Source organism: Podarcis bocagei, assembly GCF_964188305.1.
Source record: "Podarcis bocagei genome assembly, chromosome: 2".
NCBI lineage: Eukaryota > Metazoa > Chordata > Lepidosauria > Squamata > Lacertidae > Podarcis > Podarcis bocagei.
In genome coordinates, this window is record NC_138126.1 from 108,471,678 (window position 1) to 108,488,918 (window position 17,241).

Genomic DNA, 17,241 nt, shown 5'->3' on the forward strand with positions numbered 1-17,241 from the left:
CCTTAAAACAACGCTTAAAAATTGGGGTAGTCTTATACATGGGTAGTACAGAGGGAGGACTGTGGAAATGATTTCTGTCTTGAGTAGTAGATAGTTACTGGTGTTATTGCGGGTGATAGGCTGCTGCGACAATGTCCATTTGTGGTTGGGCATTGCTGCGGCAATGTGTGCTTGCAATTGGTCGTTGCTGCGAGAATGTCCACTGACGATTGGTCGCTGCTGCGACAATGGCTGCTGGTGATTGGGCTCTGCTGCGGCAATTGGGCGTGTGATTGGCGGCTGCTGGTGTCGATCGGAAATACGATAGAAGGCTTGTGCATTGCGTTCGATCGCAAATGTTTGGAATTTGGGTGAGCTTTTTTTGGCATTCCTCCCATTCTGGACAATCTCCCCATTTTCTTAATATTGAGTCCCAAAAACTAAGGGGCGTCTTATCCATGGGGGCGTCTTATAAACGAAAAAGTGTGGTTATTGTCACAAGAATAGGGTGGATCCTATCCCTATGTCAAAGACCAGAGTACATCTCAAATCTCAAAGGCCAGGAAGTACACCTGCAGTATGTCAGAAACTCTTCTTACTGGGACTTATGGATATACAGTTAGAAAAAGATTATGGAACTTTGCTGCAATATTGTGATTGTGGCTGCAAGTCTTTTATATGCACAAAGATGGAAGGGCCCACTATTACCAACAACAGAAGAACAGCTATTAAAACTAACAGACTTAGCAGAGATGGAGAAATTGGCCTTGTTTAATGCATTGTGAACATTTGTTAAAGACTGGAACTCCCTCATGGACTTTTTGCATGAAAAATAAAATAAAATACTGATATCTGAATTTGAGGATTGAAGATAATGTTTGTTTATAAAAAACGGTTTTGTTTGGTGTTATATTGGATTGGATGACGTGACTATTGTTTTTATATATAGTGGACAGATGAACAATTGGAAGTCCTTTATTTTCTGAACCTTATTTTTCTCTCTTTCTCTTTTCATCTCTTTCCTTATCTTTTTATTTCTTTCCTTTTCTTTCTCTAGCTCTCTCCCTTGCCCCTCCCATTTTTGTGTTTTTATTGTATTTAGATAAAAGCCTCGGTTTGATTTGGTGGTGGTTGTTTTTTTAAAGGAAAAAGACATTAACTTTGGTATTTTTCTCTATGGAACTTAATAACATTTATTTAATAAAGAAACCATACAATGAAAGTGCCATCAGGGAGAGAGAAGTCCACAGCTTGGGGGCTGCCACAGGGAATGCCCCTCTCCTCAAAAAAACTTATGAGAGCAATGGAAGTACAGCTGTACCTTGGTTTTCGAGCGTCTTGGAAGCCGAACATTTTGGGACCCGAACGCCAAAAACCCAGAAGTAAATGCTTCCGTTTTCAAATGCGCCTCAGAAGTCAAACAGCTTCCACTGCATGTTTTTCCATTTTCTCCACTGAATGCTTGCAAGTTTTCTGCGGACTTCCCACAGGTATCTTGTTGGTTACTGTGAGAACAGGATCCTGGGCTTGTTGGCTCTTTGGCTCTTTGATGTTCTTACCAAGAACATAAAGGTAAAGGGTAAAGGGACCCCTGACCATTAGGTCCAGTCGTGACAGACTCTGGGGTTGCAGCGCTCTTCTCGCTTTACAAACCGAGGGAGCTGGTGTTTGTCCGCAGACAGCTTCCAAGTCATGTGGCCAGCATGACTCTGGCGAACCAGAGCAGTGCACGGAAACGCTGTTTACCTTCCCGCCGGAGCGGTACCTATTTATCTACTTGCACTTTGATGTGCTTTCGAACTGCTAGGTTGGCAGGAGCAGGGACCGAGCAATGGGAGCTCACCCGGGGATTCAAACCGCTGACCTTCTGATCGGCAAGTCCTAGGCTCTGTGGTTTAACCCACAGCGCCACCCGCGTCCCTACCAAGAACATAAACCACTACTAAAGTCAACGGATGAGAGGGTCTGTGGGGAAGGAGGCAAGCCTTTCAGATATTTGCTTAGGGTTTTAAACACTAGTGGTGTGAAACATCTTCAACTAGGCCCAGAAACAAATGCAACTGATGCAGCTGTTTTAAAGCAGCAATTATGCAGCTAGCATGCTTGTCGTATGCTTACCAGGTATGACCTTGTCAAAATAGAGGGCCAGCAACATATATAAAGTACCGTCAAAAACCAGGATATATGTGCATGGTTCATGCATTAGGCTAGACAAGGTGAAGTTTCCTCCATATTTTTGAACATGGAGAATCTGTGGGGGGAAAGAACAACGTCTAAGTCCCTGTGGGTCAAAACTGGAGGAAGAAAAGTTTGAAACGGAATTAGCCCCTCGCTGCCTGCCTGTTGTTTAAAAGCTAGCCCCATGTAAGCGAAGCATGGATCACAGTTAAGTAAAATAGAATAGAATACAGAGGAGCACCTGTTGTATCAGTACAGTCACCTCGGATTACAGATGCTTCAGGTTTTGTTTTTTCAGGTTGCGAAACCCAGAAGTACTGGAACAGGTTACCTCCGGGTTTCGGCAGTCGTGCATGCGCCGAAGCGCTAAATCACACTTTGCACATGCGCAGAAGCACTGAATCGCAACCCGCGTGGGTTGTGAACGCTGCGGATTGCGAACATGAATCCTGCATGGATCACGTTCGCAACCTGAGCGTTCACTGTATACAGATTTCTGTACATTCACTCTCAGAATACCTTAAGAGAGGTGAATGGAAAGGGCAGGGATTGCCCAACACACTTTCCTGCATAAAGGAAAGGGTAAATGGGTGCTCTCCCCTCAGCAATCCATGTGCAGAAGCCATCTGGACCTTACTTCAGTACTGGTGACGGGACAACACCACTGCACCTGTGGGCAGCAGGTTAGTTTCGGAGGCACAGGGCATGTCATGTTGCACACACAGCAATGTCCTCCCCTGCTTTACACTGTGCATGGCAGCACTGGTGGAGGAAGAGGAGTGCTTCGGGAGCGCACCGCCCCTGGCAGCGCAATCCTGGTAGGCTGCTGCCCCCCTGCAGGTGGCATGCACGACCGCCCCCTGGGACGCGTGCCAGCCCTGCCCCCACCAGCTCTCCACCCCCACCCCCATCCGGTGCTGGAGCATGAAGCTCTGCCACTGCATGGCAGGGGCCAGCCCTGGAAAATGCCCGTGCTACCATGATGGTTGGGATCTCTCTCCACCATAGGTGCCAACTCTATAGGGCTGAGGTTCCTTCAGACCCCTTCCCAAGTCTGTTGGGATGGGGCTGAGCCCCCCCCCCCCCGTGCTAGGCCTCCTCCCACTATTGGCCTCTTCCGGGAGGTGTCACTAGGCAGGCTGAGCCACCCCGTTTTGCCCCCTGTTCCACCCTCCGCCTCAGCCCCAGGCTGAGGGAGAGGAAGCTGCAAGCCCCGGGGCTGAGGCAAGGGGCAGCCGACGGCTACGCCTTTGCTGGGAAAGGGGGGGCATGGTTTCTACCATTACCCTGCTGAAGAGAGTCGTCAGGAAGGGTTAGGCTGTGCTGTGGCATTTGTTGCATCAGGTACAGGGGCAAAGAAACAGATGCTCTGCAGTGAATGTGACACACAGAGAGCAGGAAAAGAAGTGGGGGCTGCAGGCCAGCATGGTAGGGCAGGGTGGGGAGAACTGACAGGGTTTCACTTTCCTGTTTTTTAAAGGACAGAGCTGGCCCCCTGCCTCCATGGTCAGCCTCCTCCCAGCCCAGCGTTCGTCACACGCACAACAGGCCCCACAATGTTGAGCACAACTCGGCACCTCTGTTCTCCACTGAAAACATGCCTGAAAATCAGCTTCACCAAGGTTGGGGGCGTAGAATGTTGTTTCCATCCCAAATAAAGCACAGCACCCTACCTTTGACAGTTCAACACCAAAGGCGAAGGGGCAGAAGACACTCAAAGTCCATTTCAAAGCTGCAGGAACTAAATTGATCAACAGAACAATGCTGATGGCTCCAAGAGTAAACATGAATAGGAAGACAACGAATGAAGTGGTCTTAGGCTTCTTTAGGAGAGAACTGACCATGAAGCAGAAGCATATCTGAAAAACAGGATACAACCAGTTAGCAGGAATTGAGTTTGATACTATAGTGGTACCTCAGGTTAAGTACTTAATTCGTTCCGGAGGTCCATTCTTAACCTGAAACTGTTCTTAACCTGAAGCACCACTTTAGCTAATAGGGCCTCCTGCTGCTGCCTTGCTGCCGGAGCACAATTTCTGTTCTCATCCTGAAGTAAAGTTCTTAACCTGAAGCACTATTTCTGGGTTAACGGAGTCTGTAACCTGAAGCGTATGTAACCCGAGTTACCACTGTAATTTAAAGAGATTGGATTGCTATCGAAGTAAGTCGTGCTTTGAGCAGACCCACTAAAATCAACAGACTTAAGTACCAGTATTTTTCGCTCTATAAGACGCACCCGACCATAAGACACACCTAGTTTTTAGAGGAGGAAAACAAGAAAAAAAAATATTCTGCATCTGAGGCCTCTCCCCTCCTTGTGCTATGTATTTGAGCGCTCCTGAGCCTTCCCAGGGGCTGCCGATGCCACAGCTGCTGCTGCTGCTTCTAGCATGTCAAGGGGCTTGCGAGGAATAGAGCCAGGCAGCCGGCTTAGGGGGCAGACGGGCTCTCAGGAAGGCTCAAGAGAAGCCGAAGGCAGCTGGGGAAAACAAGAGGAAGAGGAAGAGGAAGGAGGAGGGCGGATCAGGCTAAGGAGCCGCTGGTCCGCCCACCCATAAGGCTCCCTTCCGTCCCTCATCCTGCTTCGCTGGGAAGGCAGCACAAGAGGCTTTGTGCAGCTCTCCCTCTTGCTGTTCTGGATTCTGGGATAGCTGCGCAGCCTGCATTCGCTCCATAAGACGCACACACATTTCCCCTTACTTTTTAGGAGGGAAAAAGTGTGTCTTATGGAGCGAAAAATACGGTAAATTGGTGGTCAAATGGCAAATGCAATTCAATGTAAACAAGTGAAACTGATACGTGTCTGGTGGGGGCATATTAATTTTACATATATGCTCATTAGGTTAATCATGACTAATCCCATTTGCCAGTAACCTCCACAATCTGTTACATGGGGAGGTTGGGCACAAAGGGCTACAGGTGGAGGAGAGGAAGTCCCATTACACAGGCAGATATCTACTCATGCAATGTTGGATGTCACTTGAAACCTGTCCATATTTTTTATTTTATTTTAAATTTTAAAATAATGTTAAGAGATACAAACAGAGAGCAAGCAGGGCAAGTTCTTCACCGACTGCCTTCTTCAAACACAGGACCATTTCCCCAAAAGGGAATATTTAAACCTTTCTTATCCTGAGCCATTGTTGGCATAGTGTCTCAAGAAGAGGACTAAATGATTTCTTTGCCCCATAGCATCTCCGAATTCCTTCCAACAATCCTCAGAAGGATGTTTGGTGGTGGTGGTATTGTTTAAAAAAGATAAAATCTGGAAAAGGGCACAGTTGGCTTACCCTAAGTTTCTTTCCAACTGTGTACAGAGGGCATCCTTATTCACAGGACAAACCACAATCAAAATGTAGGAGAAAATGTTACAGTGGTATCTCTGGTTATGAACTTGATTCGTTCCGTTCTTAACCTGAAACCATTCTTAACCTGAGGTACCACTTTAGCTAATGGGGCCTCCCACTGCGGATGCGCTACCGGCATGCGATTTCTGTTCTCATCCTGAGGTAAAGTTTTTAACCCGAGGTACTACTTCCGGGTTAGCGGAGTCTGTAACCCGAAGTGTTTGTAACCCGAGGTACCACTGTATTTGGAATGTAACAGCTAGCATTCTGCTGGCTTAACTGCAGCCAGGCCTGTGTCTGAAGCATGGGGCCAGAGTCTTGTTTCTCCCATAAAGTTCCTGGTTGGCTGGGAGGCATGAGATGTTCTTGGCATGACAACGTAAGTCTGGCAGGGTCCTGGCAGGGAGCCCCTGGCCAGCTTAGCCCTCCAAGGCCTGGGGCAAAGTACTCAGCTGCCCACCACCTGCACGGGCCTGACTGCTGCCACCCCCCCGAATTAAGTACTTTATAGAATAAAATTCACATACTCACACATGATATGCCATAAAGGAAGAGCAGAAGGAATACTGCAGGAAAGGTGCTTGCAGTCAAATAGGACATCATCAAGGGAAATGCCAACAGACAGGACAAAATCGCAACGTACACAGCATACAGCAGACCCCAGGATAGCCTATTATGGAAAAATCCTGTTAGTCTTCTTGACAATTTGAACTCCGGCACGTGATTGGGATAAAGGCTATGCAGAATGAAAGAGGACAAAGACGACACTCAAAGTTGCGTAAGTGAGAAATTTGACATAGAAGCATCCATGGAAGTTTTGTTTTATGACTGGAAGGGATCAAATGGTGTGTTTTTAAAAAACTTTTATTGATAAATACAATACTTACAAACACAAAACAAACTTATTATACACACATACATACTTAGATTACAATAAAGAAAACAAACTAACTAACTAAACATCCAAACATAAATCTTGACTTCCCTCCACCTCTGTGTGGCTTCCTTTATTTCTTTTCTTCTTTTTGCTGTGTTATCAATATTATTTTTGACTATCTCATCTTATAACCATTTCTTCTTAATTTTTTACTCTATAAGTTTCATTCATTGCACATTGATATATTAATACCAGAACAATGTTTTTTGATGTATTCCTTCATGCAAGTGCACTCCTCAGTTTTTGGTCTGATTGACCTCTTACCACTGCTTTAAGTCTTGCTGATTCTATGTACAGTGGTACCTCTGATTACGTACTTAATTCGTTCCGGAGGTCCGTTCTTAACCTGAAACTGTTCTTAACCTGAAGCACCACTTTAGCTAATGGGGCCTCCTGCTGCCGCTGCGCTGCCGGAGCACGATTTCTGTTCTCATCCTGAAGCAAAGTTCTTAACCTGAAGCACTATTTCTGGGTTAGCAGAGTCTGTAACCTGAAGCGTATGTAACTTGAAGCGTATGCAACCTGAGGTACCACTGTATTCACAAAATCTTATTTGCCATTCTCTTACTGAGGGAGGTTTTTTTTCTCCTGGAAGGGATCAAATGTTTAGGCAGATGGAACCATGCTCTTCACCCTTGCTAATGGCAGCTGATGATGTAGAGTAAGAAAGGAGAAATAAACAACCCAATGGCAACGCAGCCAAGGTAGGAGTACCAGAAGATTATGCTGAGGGAAAATAACTCAGGTTCCCATTTGAAGCAGCACCTCCATGTTCAGTGTTGTCTAATGACCTAAGAGTGCCCAAGGTGGTAACATTTCCAGTCCAATCTCTATTATGATTAAGGAACTATAGTCTAAAATACAAAAACTCAGATCTAGGGGCCTCGTATCACTCTTTTATCCTTTTTCTCATAGGAAGCCAATCCCATAGCTCACCAGAATGCTGTGTCTCGTAGCCCCATTGTCTTCATCATCTCCTTCAATTTCCGTTTTTCTCCTGAAACATTTTGTGACAAGAAGTACAAAAATGGAGAGAAGCACAAGACTGTAGCCAGAAAGGTCAGGTTGTTTGATAAGCTATCTGAAGGAGTAAGAGAAGATGATCTCATACGGATGCCACCAATAGATTTCATTTCGTCCCAAACAGAATGATTGGTGATCAGCTAAAAATTAAAATTAAGAAGGCAACAGTGTTAGGAAAAAGTCATTGAACAATTCCATAACAGTTCTGGAGTATTTCACAATTCTCATTGCCACATGAACCTGTTGCTTATCCCTGTTTTGCAGACATAGCTCAATGGCAAAAAGGTCTTCACATGTCACCACTCTGGGCGGCTTCCAACAAATTATTAAACCACAATACTACCAAGAAGGCCCTCTGTAATCTCACTTCTTGCCAGTGCTTTTTTGCCTTTAAAAATGTTTAGGGGTACTCTCATTTTGACTCAAGAAAATCACCATTTTATATTTCAAATCGGGGAAAATAAATACAGTAAATGGACAAAAGTACAAAGATTCACAAAATGTTTAGGGGTATGCATACCCCTGCATCCCCCCCCCCCCAGAAAAAAGCACTGCTTCTTGTAATGAGGGAACTTCCAGAAGGCCCTCGGAGCTGGATCTAAGTGTCCAGGTTAAATGATGGATGTGGAGGTGCTCCTTCAGGTATACAGAAGGTATACATTTAGGACTTTGTTTAGAAGCAGAAGTTGAATTGCCTCCTAGCCCTAGAATACATAGATGCAAGAAAATCTAGGCTTGGGCAGTCACAAAGCAAAAGGCCTTGTGACAGAGAGCCCAGCTTAATAAAACTATAAGGGACTCATTGACAGTAAAAAGCTCCTGGAGAGCAGGCTGAGTGCTTGCAGCTGGGCCTGGGTGAAGTTTGTCAGACTAGACCAGTGTTTCCCAAAGTGGGCAATAATGTTAGGTTGTGGGTGAACATATCAGACGACATAGCGATTCTTCAAACAGCTCTTGTTTATTCACAGGCCAGGACAGAACTGAACTGAAGGGTTCAGTCAGCCTGCTTATATAGAGTTCCAGTACAATGTAACTGTAACAATTTTCTAAAACTATCCAATCACTGAACGTCACTTTCGATCCCTTATTTGCATAACTATCTACAGTATCCCCTTGCTGGCCCAGGGTGAGAACTTCAGTATACAGTGGTGCCCCGCAAGACGAATGCCTCACAAGACGGAAAACCCACTAGAAGAAAGGGTTTTCCGTTATTGAGCTGCTTCGCAAGACGATTTTCCCTATGGGCTTGCTTTGCAAGACGAAAACGTCTTGCGAGTGTTCCGATTTTTTTCCGCTCCCCCCTTTTTCTAAGCCGCTAAGCCGCTAATAGCCTTTTAGCCGCTAATCCGCTAAGCCTTTAATAGCCACTAAGCCTTTAATAGTCGCTAAACCGCTAATAGCGCTAATCCGCTAAGCCACTAATAGGGTTGCTTCGCAAGACGAAAAAACCGCTAGACGAAGAGACTCGCGGAACGGATTAATTTCGTCTTGCGAGGCACCACTGTATAACAAATACCACCCCCTGGGGGGCACTGGGACAATCCGGGGGGCAGTAGAAGCCTCTGGTGCAATTGGGGGGGGGGTTGAATAAAAATAAGGGAGCAGTGGAAGCATAAAGAAAGAAGAGGAGAAAATTCTGAAAAACCATTCATACATGTTTCATCTGTTGTGCAATGACGCTTATCGCCAGGTTGGGCACAGTCATGGGATGGCAACAATGCCTCCCCTGGATCCGGCGGTTGTGCTGGAGGCAAGGGGTTTTCCCAGGCTTTGGTGAACCCTCTTCAGCTTCACCCAGGCCCAGGAAGTGGATCACAGCTTGCTTGCCTATTTATAACGTCAAGCTTCAAGGTATCTTATTTACAACAGCATCTTTCTTTACTGTGTTGTAGGACGTAGGTAGAAATATAGATGCATAAAAGAAGGCAAATTTATCACTGAATCTTTCTGTTTGTTTGATTAAAGAAGGTAGATTTCCAGGGGGCAGTAGGCCAAATAAGTTTGGGACCCTCTGGACTAGACTATATAAGCCTCAGGGATGGAGGACCTATGACCCTTGAGATGTTGCTGAATTCCAGCTCCTGTCTTCCCTCATCTTTAGCCATGCGGGGCTGATACAAGTTGGAAGCTAACAACAATCAGTGGACCACAGATTCCCCATCACTGACTCAGCTGAGGTCTGGGAGCTGCTAAAACAATTTGTGTCTTTCATTTTCCAGATGCTTATGAACTGCGTGTTTCACTTAAACTGCCCTACCTTGTTATGAACTGTTGCTTGTTTCTGGATTGAGATTTCCCTTGTGTTTCTGATCCCAGTGTCCTTTCGACCTGGTTCTGGATGGGGTTACTCCACCCTTTCCCTGAAAATTAAGACTCACCTGGCCTGATCATGGTGAATATGCAAGAGGGAAAGTAAACAGTTTTTAATGGTACTCAAGTGTACAGTTGCTACTCATTTATTAATGCACAGTCCAGATGTGTTTCTTCAAGTGTGTACTTGTGTTGCAGAGGGTCTATTTCCCCATATATACAGAAAGCTGGAGCCTGGAGCTGTTGTATTGTCAAGGAAGCAACTCAGACTTAAGGCTGGGCTTGGGTTAACTTTGTTGTCAGACTTCCACATTTTTATATTACATTTAATATATATCTTGATAGGGAGACTAATATGATACAGCAGTGTAATGCCTCAAATAATAAAATAACGCTACTTACTTCAATAAGAGCACTGTCAATGCTGGACTGCAGTGATAGAAATCCTTCAAACCAGTATTTTGGATTTTTACAATAGTCTGATGTATAGTTGTAACAGTAATCTACAAGCAAGAAGATGAAGACGTGGACAGTGTGTTATATGCACATTCTATTAGGTTCCCTACAGTTATGGAAGCATTGAAAATGTACGGTAATTAAACCAGATTTAATCAGAAGGGAATATCAAATGTTCTAAAAGATTCTTTGCTCGGTAAATCCTATGAAAGGTCTGAAGGAACATAATTTGAAAGCTTTCCAAAAGTATCCTAATCTGAAATTTTATTTGGATTTTGACGTTCTGAATTATCTGGTCTCATTTCTGAAGTAGGACATATATGTTAGAAATGCTTTATCACCTCCTATTCCACAGGGTTCTGGCCTAAAAGTCATGCATGCTCAGAGCAGGGACAGAGGAGAGGAGCAGGTAGATGAATATGTGTGCATGACTACTTTAAATATCTTCCTACATGAAGAAAAAGGAGCAGAAGTATTTAATTATTTATAGGTCTATATATAGGGACGCAGGTGGCACTGTGGGTTAAACCACAGAGCCTAGGACTTGCCAGTCAGAAGGCTGGTGGTTCAAATCCCCACGACGGGGTGAGCTCCCGTTGCTCGGTCCCTGCTCCTGCCAACCTAGCAGTTCAAAAGCACGTCAAAGTGCAAGTAGATAAATAGGTACCGCTCCATCAGGAAGGTAAACGGTGTTTCCGTGCGCTGCTCTGGTTCGCCAGAAGCGGCTTAGTTATGCTGGCCACATGACCCAGAAGCTGTATGATGGTAATCGGCCAATAAAGCGAGATGAGCGCCACAACCCCAGAGTCGTCTGCAACTGGACCTAACAGTCAGGGGTCCCTTTACCTGTACCTTTAGGTCTATGTATAGGATAGATATGCAGCTGTCCATTCTACATTAAAAGCTTACTCATCTTTATTAACTTAACATGTGGGTCCAGATCTGCACCCGATTGCACAGTACACCTAGGAATATCTAAGAAATGGAATGTAAATACAAAGGCATATTGGATTTACCGATTTCTTCAACATTAGCGCTTGGAGAAACCACTCTAGGATAAGAAAATCTGAGTCGATAAGAAGTGTCGTCCTGAAAAATAACTCCAACATATTCATAGTCATCATCATCATATTCATTCTTTTGCGCGGCTTCCATTGCATTTTCATCTTCTACCGGTTCTACTCTTATACCTTTAGTACAAAAAAATTGCAGTTACTATATGAGCCTCCATACAGAGAGACTGAGTGAGAGAAATGGCTTCTTGTCTAGAGGCTGCAAGCAATTCAAGTGTATCATTATGACATGGGCATCTCACAAGATTAGAGAGCTTAGGACAAACTCGGCGCTCCATATGTTTTGGGACTACAACTCCCATGATCCCTAGCTAACAGGACCAGTGGTCAGGAATGATGGGAATTGTAGTCCCAAAACATCTGGAGGGCCGAATTTGCCTATGCCTGGCTTAGGATAAGGAAACCACAGACAACTTTGCATGCTGCAATCTCACTCCCTAACCACCTCCCTCTTGCATGTCTGTGGGAAGCTGCCAAAGTTACCCACTCCCCACCCCAAAAGGTGCAGCCAGGGAGGCCAAAACACTGGGATTCTCTGGTGGTCCCCTGTCCCCAGTTGAAGAAACACTGTTCTGCTGTTGACAGATGGCTTGATTCCTCAGAAGAGGTCTCAATCATGCCTGAAAAGGGCTGTTTGACAGGGGAACCCTCTGCTTTATTCACTCTGGGGGGACAAAAGGGTACTCTGCACATGGACAAAGACACTCATTATTTGCCTATCTCTTCTAGATCACACTCCTGTCTTAGAAAACAGCCTCCAGAGCTCATCCATTTTCAACTTAAGCCTTACTAAAGAAATAACGTAGCAAAATGTTTTAATAGATAGTATATACCTTTCATGACAGAGGTGGTTTTTACTTTCTCCATGATTTCCATTGCCATCTTTGTTCTTGGAGTATACATGATTCTAAGTTCTGTATAATTGAAGGAAGGATCATCTAGTTGACCAAGGAATGCCTGAGGTATTTCATGAGCTGGCTCAGAGTATATCCACGCTGTTGTTAGGTAAAATGTGAGGAGGAGAACCAACACCGAGAACCACTCCTAGAAATAACAAACAAGTCACTGACTAGAACAGTACATTGGATGTTTTAAGCTATGAGAATGTTTTTGTTCCTATGGGTTCCTATGGTTCCATATATAAAGTTAAAGGTAAAGGTAAAGGACCCCTGGATGGTTAAGTCCAGTAAAAGGCGACTATGGGGTTGCAGCGCTGATCTCGCTTTCAGGCCGAGGGAGCCGGCGTTTGTCCACAGACAGTTTTCCGGGTCATGTGGCCTGCATGACTAAACCGCTACTGGCAAAACCAGAGCAGTGCACGGAAACGCCGTTCACCTTCCCTCCACAGCAGTACCTGTTTATCTACTTGCACTAGTATGCTTTTGAACTGCTAGGTTGGCAGGAGCAGGGACAGAGCAACGGGAGCTCACCCCGTCGCGGGGATTCGAACCACCGACCTTCCGATCAGCAAACCCAAGAGGCTCAGTTGTTGTTTAGACCACAGCGCCACCTGCATCCCCATTTCCATATATAGTGGAAAGGGGATGAAGGAATGCCCCATGCCCCTGTTGAACACAAGCATTCTTGTACACATGTGCACGAATATGCACATATCTATAACCCCCACAAATAGATTGGATTTGCCCATAAAGGTGGGGTCACTCCTTGAAGAGCTAGAAAAATGGCGCTGAAGCTTTTTCTGCTCGGAAAAGCATGGGCAAACGTCTGCACAGAAAACATGTAGAACATGAGCATTGTATTCTGGGGTCCTACACCTTTGTTCCAGAGAAAGCGTTATGGGCCTCCAATACCTCCCTTGCATTGCTAGGGAAAATTGTGATCTTTTGGGCTCCATGTCAGCTCCTCAGGTGAGCCTCCCTGGGGAGGGCCTTCTACAAGTGGGCAGCCACTGCAGAAATGGCTTGTTCTCATACTGCCACCCTCCAGACCTCTTGAGACACACAAAGACAGGCCTCAAATGATGATCACAGGGTCCGGGTCAGTTCATATGGGGAGAGGCAGTGCTTGAGGTATTGCGGTCTTGAGCCATATAAAGCTTTTATAGGTCAAAACCAGCACTTTGAATTTGGGCCCAGAAACTAATTGGCAGCCAGAGCAGTTGGACCAGGAATGGCTTTATATGCTGAAACCTTCTTGCCCCAGTGAGCCACTGAATTCTGCACCAGCTGAAGTTTCGGAACCAACTTCAGAAGCAGCCCCAGGTATAACATATTGCAGTGATCTAACCTAGAGCAGAGAAAACAGAAGTTAGGCTATCCTGGTCCAGATGGGCCACCAGCTTAAGCTGATGGAAGGCACCCCATGCCACCAAGACCACCTGAGCCTCAGGTGACAGCAGTGGATCCTCAAGCTGTGTACCTGCTCCTTCAGAGGATGTATAGTTCCATCAAGAGCAGGCAGCCTCCCATTCATCTAATCTAAGGAACCACCCACTAACAGTGCCTTAGTCTTATCTGGATTGAGCCTCAGTAATCCAGTCTATTACCAAAGCAAGGCCCTAGTCCAGCACTTCTACTGCCTCACCTGCAGATGTAAAGGGGAAGTATAGCTGTGTGGTTTTGACAGTTTTAAAATGACCATTACAGATCTTCCTGTTTGATTAATCCTAGTTTTCCTAGACTCAAGCAAGCCTTTACAGCTCTCAGTTTCCAGATGTTTTCATTGGCTATGACTGACGGCCAAGATTATCAGATTTCCCCGGCGTAGCATAGATGTATTGGGGGGAATATGTGGATAGAAGATCTTCCACACTACATTTTATTTTGTCCTTTGTACCTGGAACTGCATTTTAAATGTGTAGAATTTATTGGGATTACATTCAGAATCCATCAAAGAAAAGATTTGTTTTCTGTTGGCAGACCTTTTAATGACTTATAAGGTATCTCTTTTTTTTGTACTGACTTCCGTAAGGATCTGGGTGAAAGAGTTTTCAGGGCACAATGATACTCTGATATTTATTTGATTACTCATAGTTGTTTTTCCTAATCCTTTGATGTTGCCTGTTTGTTTGTTTTTTTAAAAAAAGCTTTTAAAAAATCTATTTTATATAAGTAGTATTTGCAGTATTTGCATACCATTGAACTTGTCTGATTTTTGGAAAGGCCTTTGTTTGTGTGAAATACAAGCCTGACTTGAATTGGAGCCATGGTGGTGTATTCCAAAATCAACTTACTACACTTATGTAACCCCTTAAAAATTCTGCCAACTTTTTGCTGTTCCAGCCAGGATAGTTTAAAGAGAGAAATACCTCTCCCCCCATCTTTTTAATTTTTTTTTGCAAAAGCACAATTAGAACCATGTCTTTTAAATGTAAGAATATATTGACAGTGCTTATCACAGTAGCAATGCTATACTGAACAGAGCTTTATCATTACAGTGGTACCTCGGGTTACAGACGCTTCAGGTTACAGACACTTCAGGTTACAGACTCCACTAACCCAGAAATAGTACCTCGGGTTAAGAACTTTGCTTCAGGATGAGAACAAAAATCACGTGGCGGCGTGGCGGCAGCAGGAGGCCCCATTAGCCAAAGTGGTACCTCAGGTTAAGAACAGCTTCAGGTTAAGAATGGACTTCCAGAACGAATTAAGTTCTTAACCCGAGATACCAGTGTAATAGCAAATTAAAGCTAACAGGAAAAGAGGATGAAAGGGAGAAGTACTGCAGCTATCTTTAAGTTAAGAATTAAGTAAAGGTAAAGGGACCCCTGACCATTAGGTCCAGTCGTGGCCGTCTCTGGGGTTGCAGCGCTCATCTCGCTCTATAGGCCGAGGGAGCCGGTGTACAGCTTCCGGGTCATGTGGCCAGCATGACTAAGCCGCTTCTGGTGAACCAGACCAGCACACAGAAACGCCGTTTACCTTCCCGCCAGAGCAGTACCTATTTATCTACTTGCACTTTGACATGCTTTCGAACTGCTAGGTTGGCAGGAGCAGGGACTCAGCAACAGGAGCTCACCCCATCACAGGGATTCGAACCGCCGACCTTCTGATTGGAAAGCCCTAGGCTCTGTGGCCACCCGCATAAATATGATGTATTTATTGTTATTTTTAGGTTTGAAGTTATTGTATAAATATGTTATTAGTAGCTTTTTCTTTTAAGAGGCAGCAAAGTGGGAGAAAGGAGAAACAAACCAGAAGCGGAAGTTGGGGGGAGCCTAGGAGGGGAGGGAGGAGGGATTGCATAGTAAATGTTATGAATGTGAGATGTGTGTAATGAATGAGAAAGAAAAATGAATTAAAAAAATTCAAAAAAGAAAAAAGTAAGAGGGAAGGGAGGAAGGCTGCTGGCAAAGCGGCATGGCTCCCTCTCCACCCCACCCTGCCATGTGCAGCTTGCTCCACCCCCAATGGGTGGCTCACTCCGCCCCCATGGGCATCTAACCCCCTGGGACACTCGCCACGGTGCCCCCCTGGGAATGCTTGTCCCTCCCCCCTGGGACGTTCGCCACGCCCCCGGGTGCACAGCATATGCTTGCATGGCTGTTTGTTGCAGCAGCCCTGGCTACAAGTTCCCCAGGGCAAATGGTGGCTCTAGGGCTGGACAAGCACCTCTGTTTGGGGCAGGCAGGGCAGCTCAAAGACCAGGGGCGGTGGCGGCGGCTGCCTGGAGGACTCCCAAGGAGAGGGGAGAGGGGAGGAGCCTGAAGGAACACACCACAAAGGAGGGTGTTTGAAAAGCGGTGAGGGGCTGCAGGAGCAGCAGGCAAGGGGTGACTTAACTGGGCTACAGAGGCTCGGAGCGCATTTCCCCCACTTCAAAGGTAGCCCCACGTAGAGCGCATTGCAGTAGTCCAAGCAGGAGATAACTAGAGCATGCACCACTCTGGCGAGACAGTCTGCGGGCAGATAGGATCTCAGCCTGTGTACCAGATGGAGTTGATAAACAGCAGCCCTGGACACAGAATTGACCTGTGCCTCCATGGACAACTGTGAGTCCAAAATGACTCCCAGGCTGCGCACCTGGTCCTTCAGGGGCACAGTTACCCCATTCAGGACCAGGGAGTCCTCCACACCCACCCGCCTCCTGTCCCCCCAAAACAGTACTTCTGTCTTGTCAGGATTCAACCTCAATCTGTTAGCCGCCATCCATCCTTAATATGCTGATACTGATAATATGTTGGGACATTGGGCCAAAAAGAGGTATATAGGTAAATGATAATAAAAGAAAAAAATAAGTGGACTATAATTTATCCTACTATTTCTTGCATGTTTATTAGAACATCCTTGGAATGATATGCACTGACAAATCAAATAAATTTTCTGCAATTAACACAGTAACCGAAAAGGGTAGTTCTCCATTGCAACTTTACGAGTGGCTTCTCCCCTTGACTTCACTGTAAAACAAAATGGCAATGGCAATGGCAATATAGCACACAAGTTAGCTGTTTGTATTCAAACGCTTAATCAATTTTCACAACTTTAAATTTTAAAAAAGAACAGAAGAAGAAATGCTGAACATTTATTTCCCCTCGACTGGCAATTTTTACTTGCCTGAAAGTTTTGCATCCTCATCCTCCATTTCAGAATTATATTTTTCCACAAAAGTGCAATTGTCTGTTGATACACACTTCTATTCCTCTGGCGTTGTCCCTGCATTTTCAAGCCTGCTTAAAATGAAAAATAAGCCTGTTCAGTCAGAGGTTACTCACTCTAGGCAAAGTGCGGCACTGGGCAAAGGAATAAATTGCAACACAACCCACCCTCCCACTTATTTGCACAATGTTCTGTGCATATATTGATTTTCCTAGCTGGGTATGTGTAGATACCATGCAGAGTCCAGACTAGCCTCTCCCAACTTGGTGCTCTTCAGATATTTTGAACTACAACTCCCATCAGCCCCAAGGAGCATGGACAATGGTCAGGGATGAAAACATCATACTGGATATTGGGGGGGGGGGGAGGTTTGACAGGTTGGG

The 17,241-nt window shown here is 45.3% G+C and overlaps 1 protein-coding gene and 1 long non-coding RNA gene across 3 annotated transcripts in view; both read right to left on the reverse strand.

Moving 5' to 3' along the window:
* Positions 1-12,713, reverse strand: part of LOC308580074 (ABC-type organic anion transporter ABCA8-like) — a 63,306-nt gene extending 50,593 nt beyond the window's left edge. Inside the window, exons 1-7 of one of the 2 annotated variants that reach the window (XM_081181254.1) lie at positions 12,137-12,713; positions 11,247-11,420; positions 10,177-10,277; positions 7,378-7,604; positions 6,036-6,174; positions 3,831-4,016; positions 2,098-2,230 (exon numbers count right to left, since the gene is read on the reverse strand). In XM_081181254.1, the coding sequence (XP_081037380.1) occupies positions 2,098-2,230; positions 3,831-4,016; positions 6,036-6,174; positions 7,378-7,604; positions 10,177-10,277; positions 11,247-11,420; positions 12,137-12,206 (1,030 nt within the window). In that variant the 5' untranslated portion in view covers positions 12,207-12,713. The remainder of the gene's footprint in view (positions 1-2,097; positions 2,231-3,830; positions 4,017-6,035; positions 6,175-7,377; positions 7,605-10,176; positions 10,278-11,246; positions 11,421-12,136) is intronic. The other variant, XM_081181253.1, reaches the window with a different exon arrangement.
* Positions 12,714-16,511: 3,798 nt separating this feature from the next.
* LOC308580230 lies at positions 16,512-17,011 on the reverse strand. Its single transcript, XR_014004721.1, has 2 exons — positions 16,817-17,011; positions 16,512-16,659 (listed from the first exon to the last, which is right to left on the reverse strand). It is a non-coding gene; the product is annotated as an uncharacterized lncRNA (long non-coding RNA).
* Between the last annotated feature and the right edge of the window lie 230 nt (positions 17,012-17,241).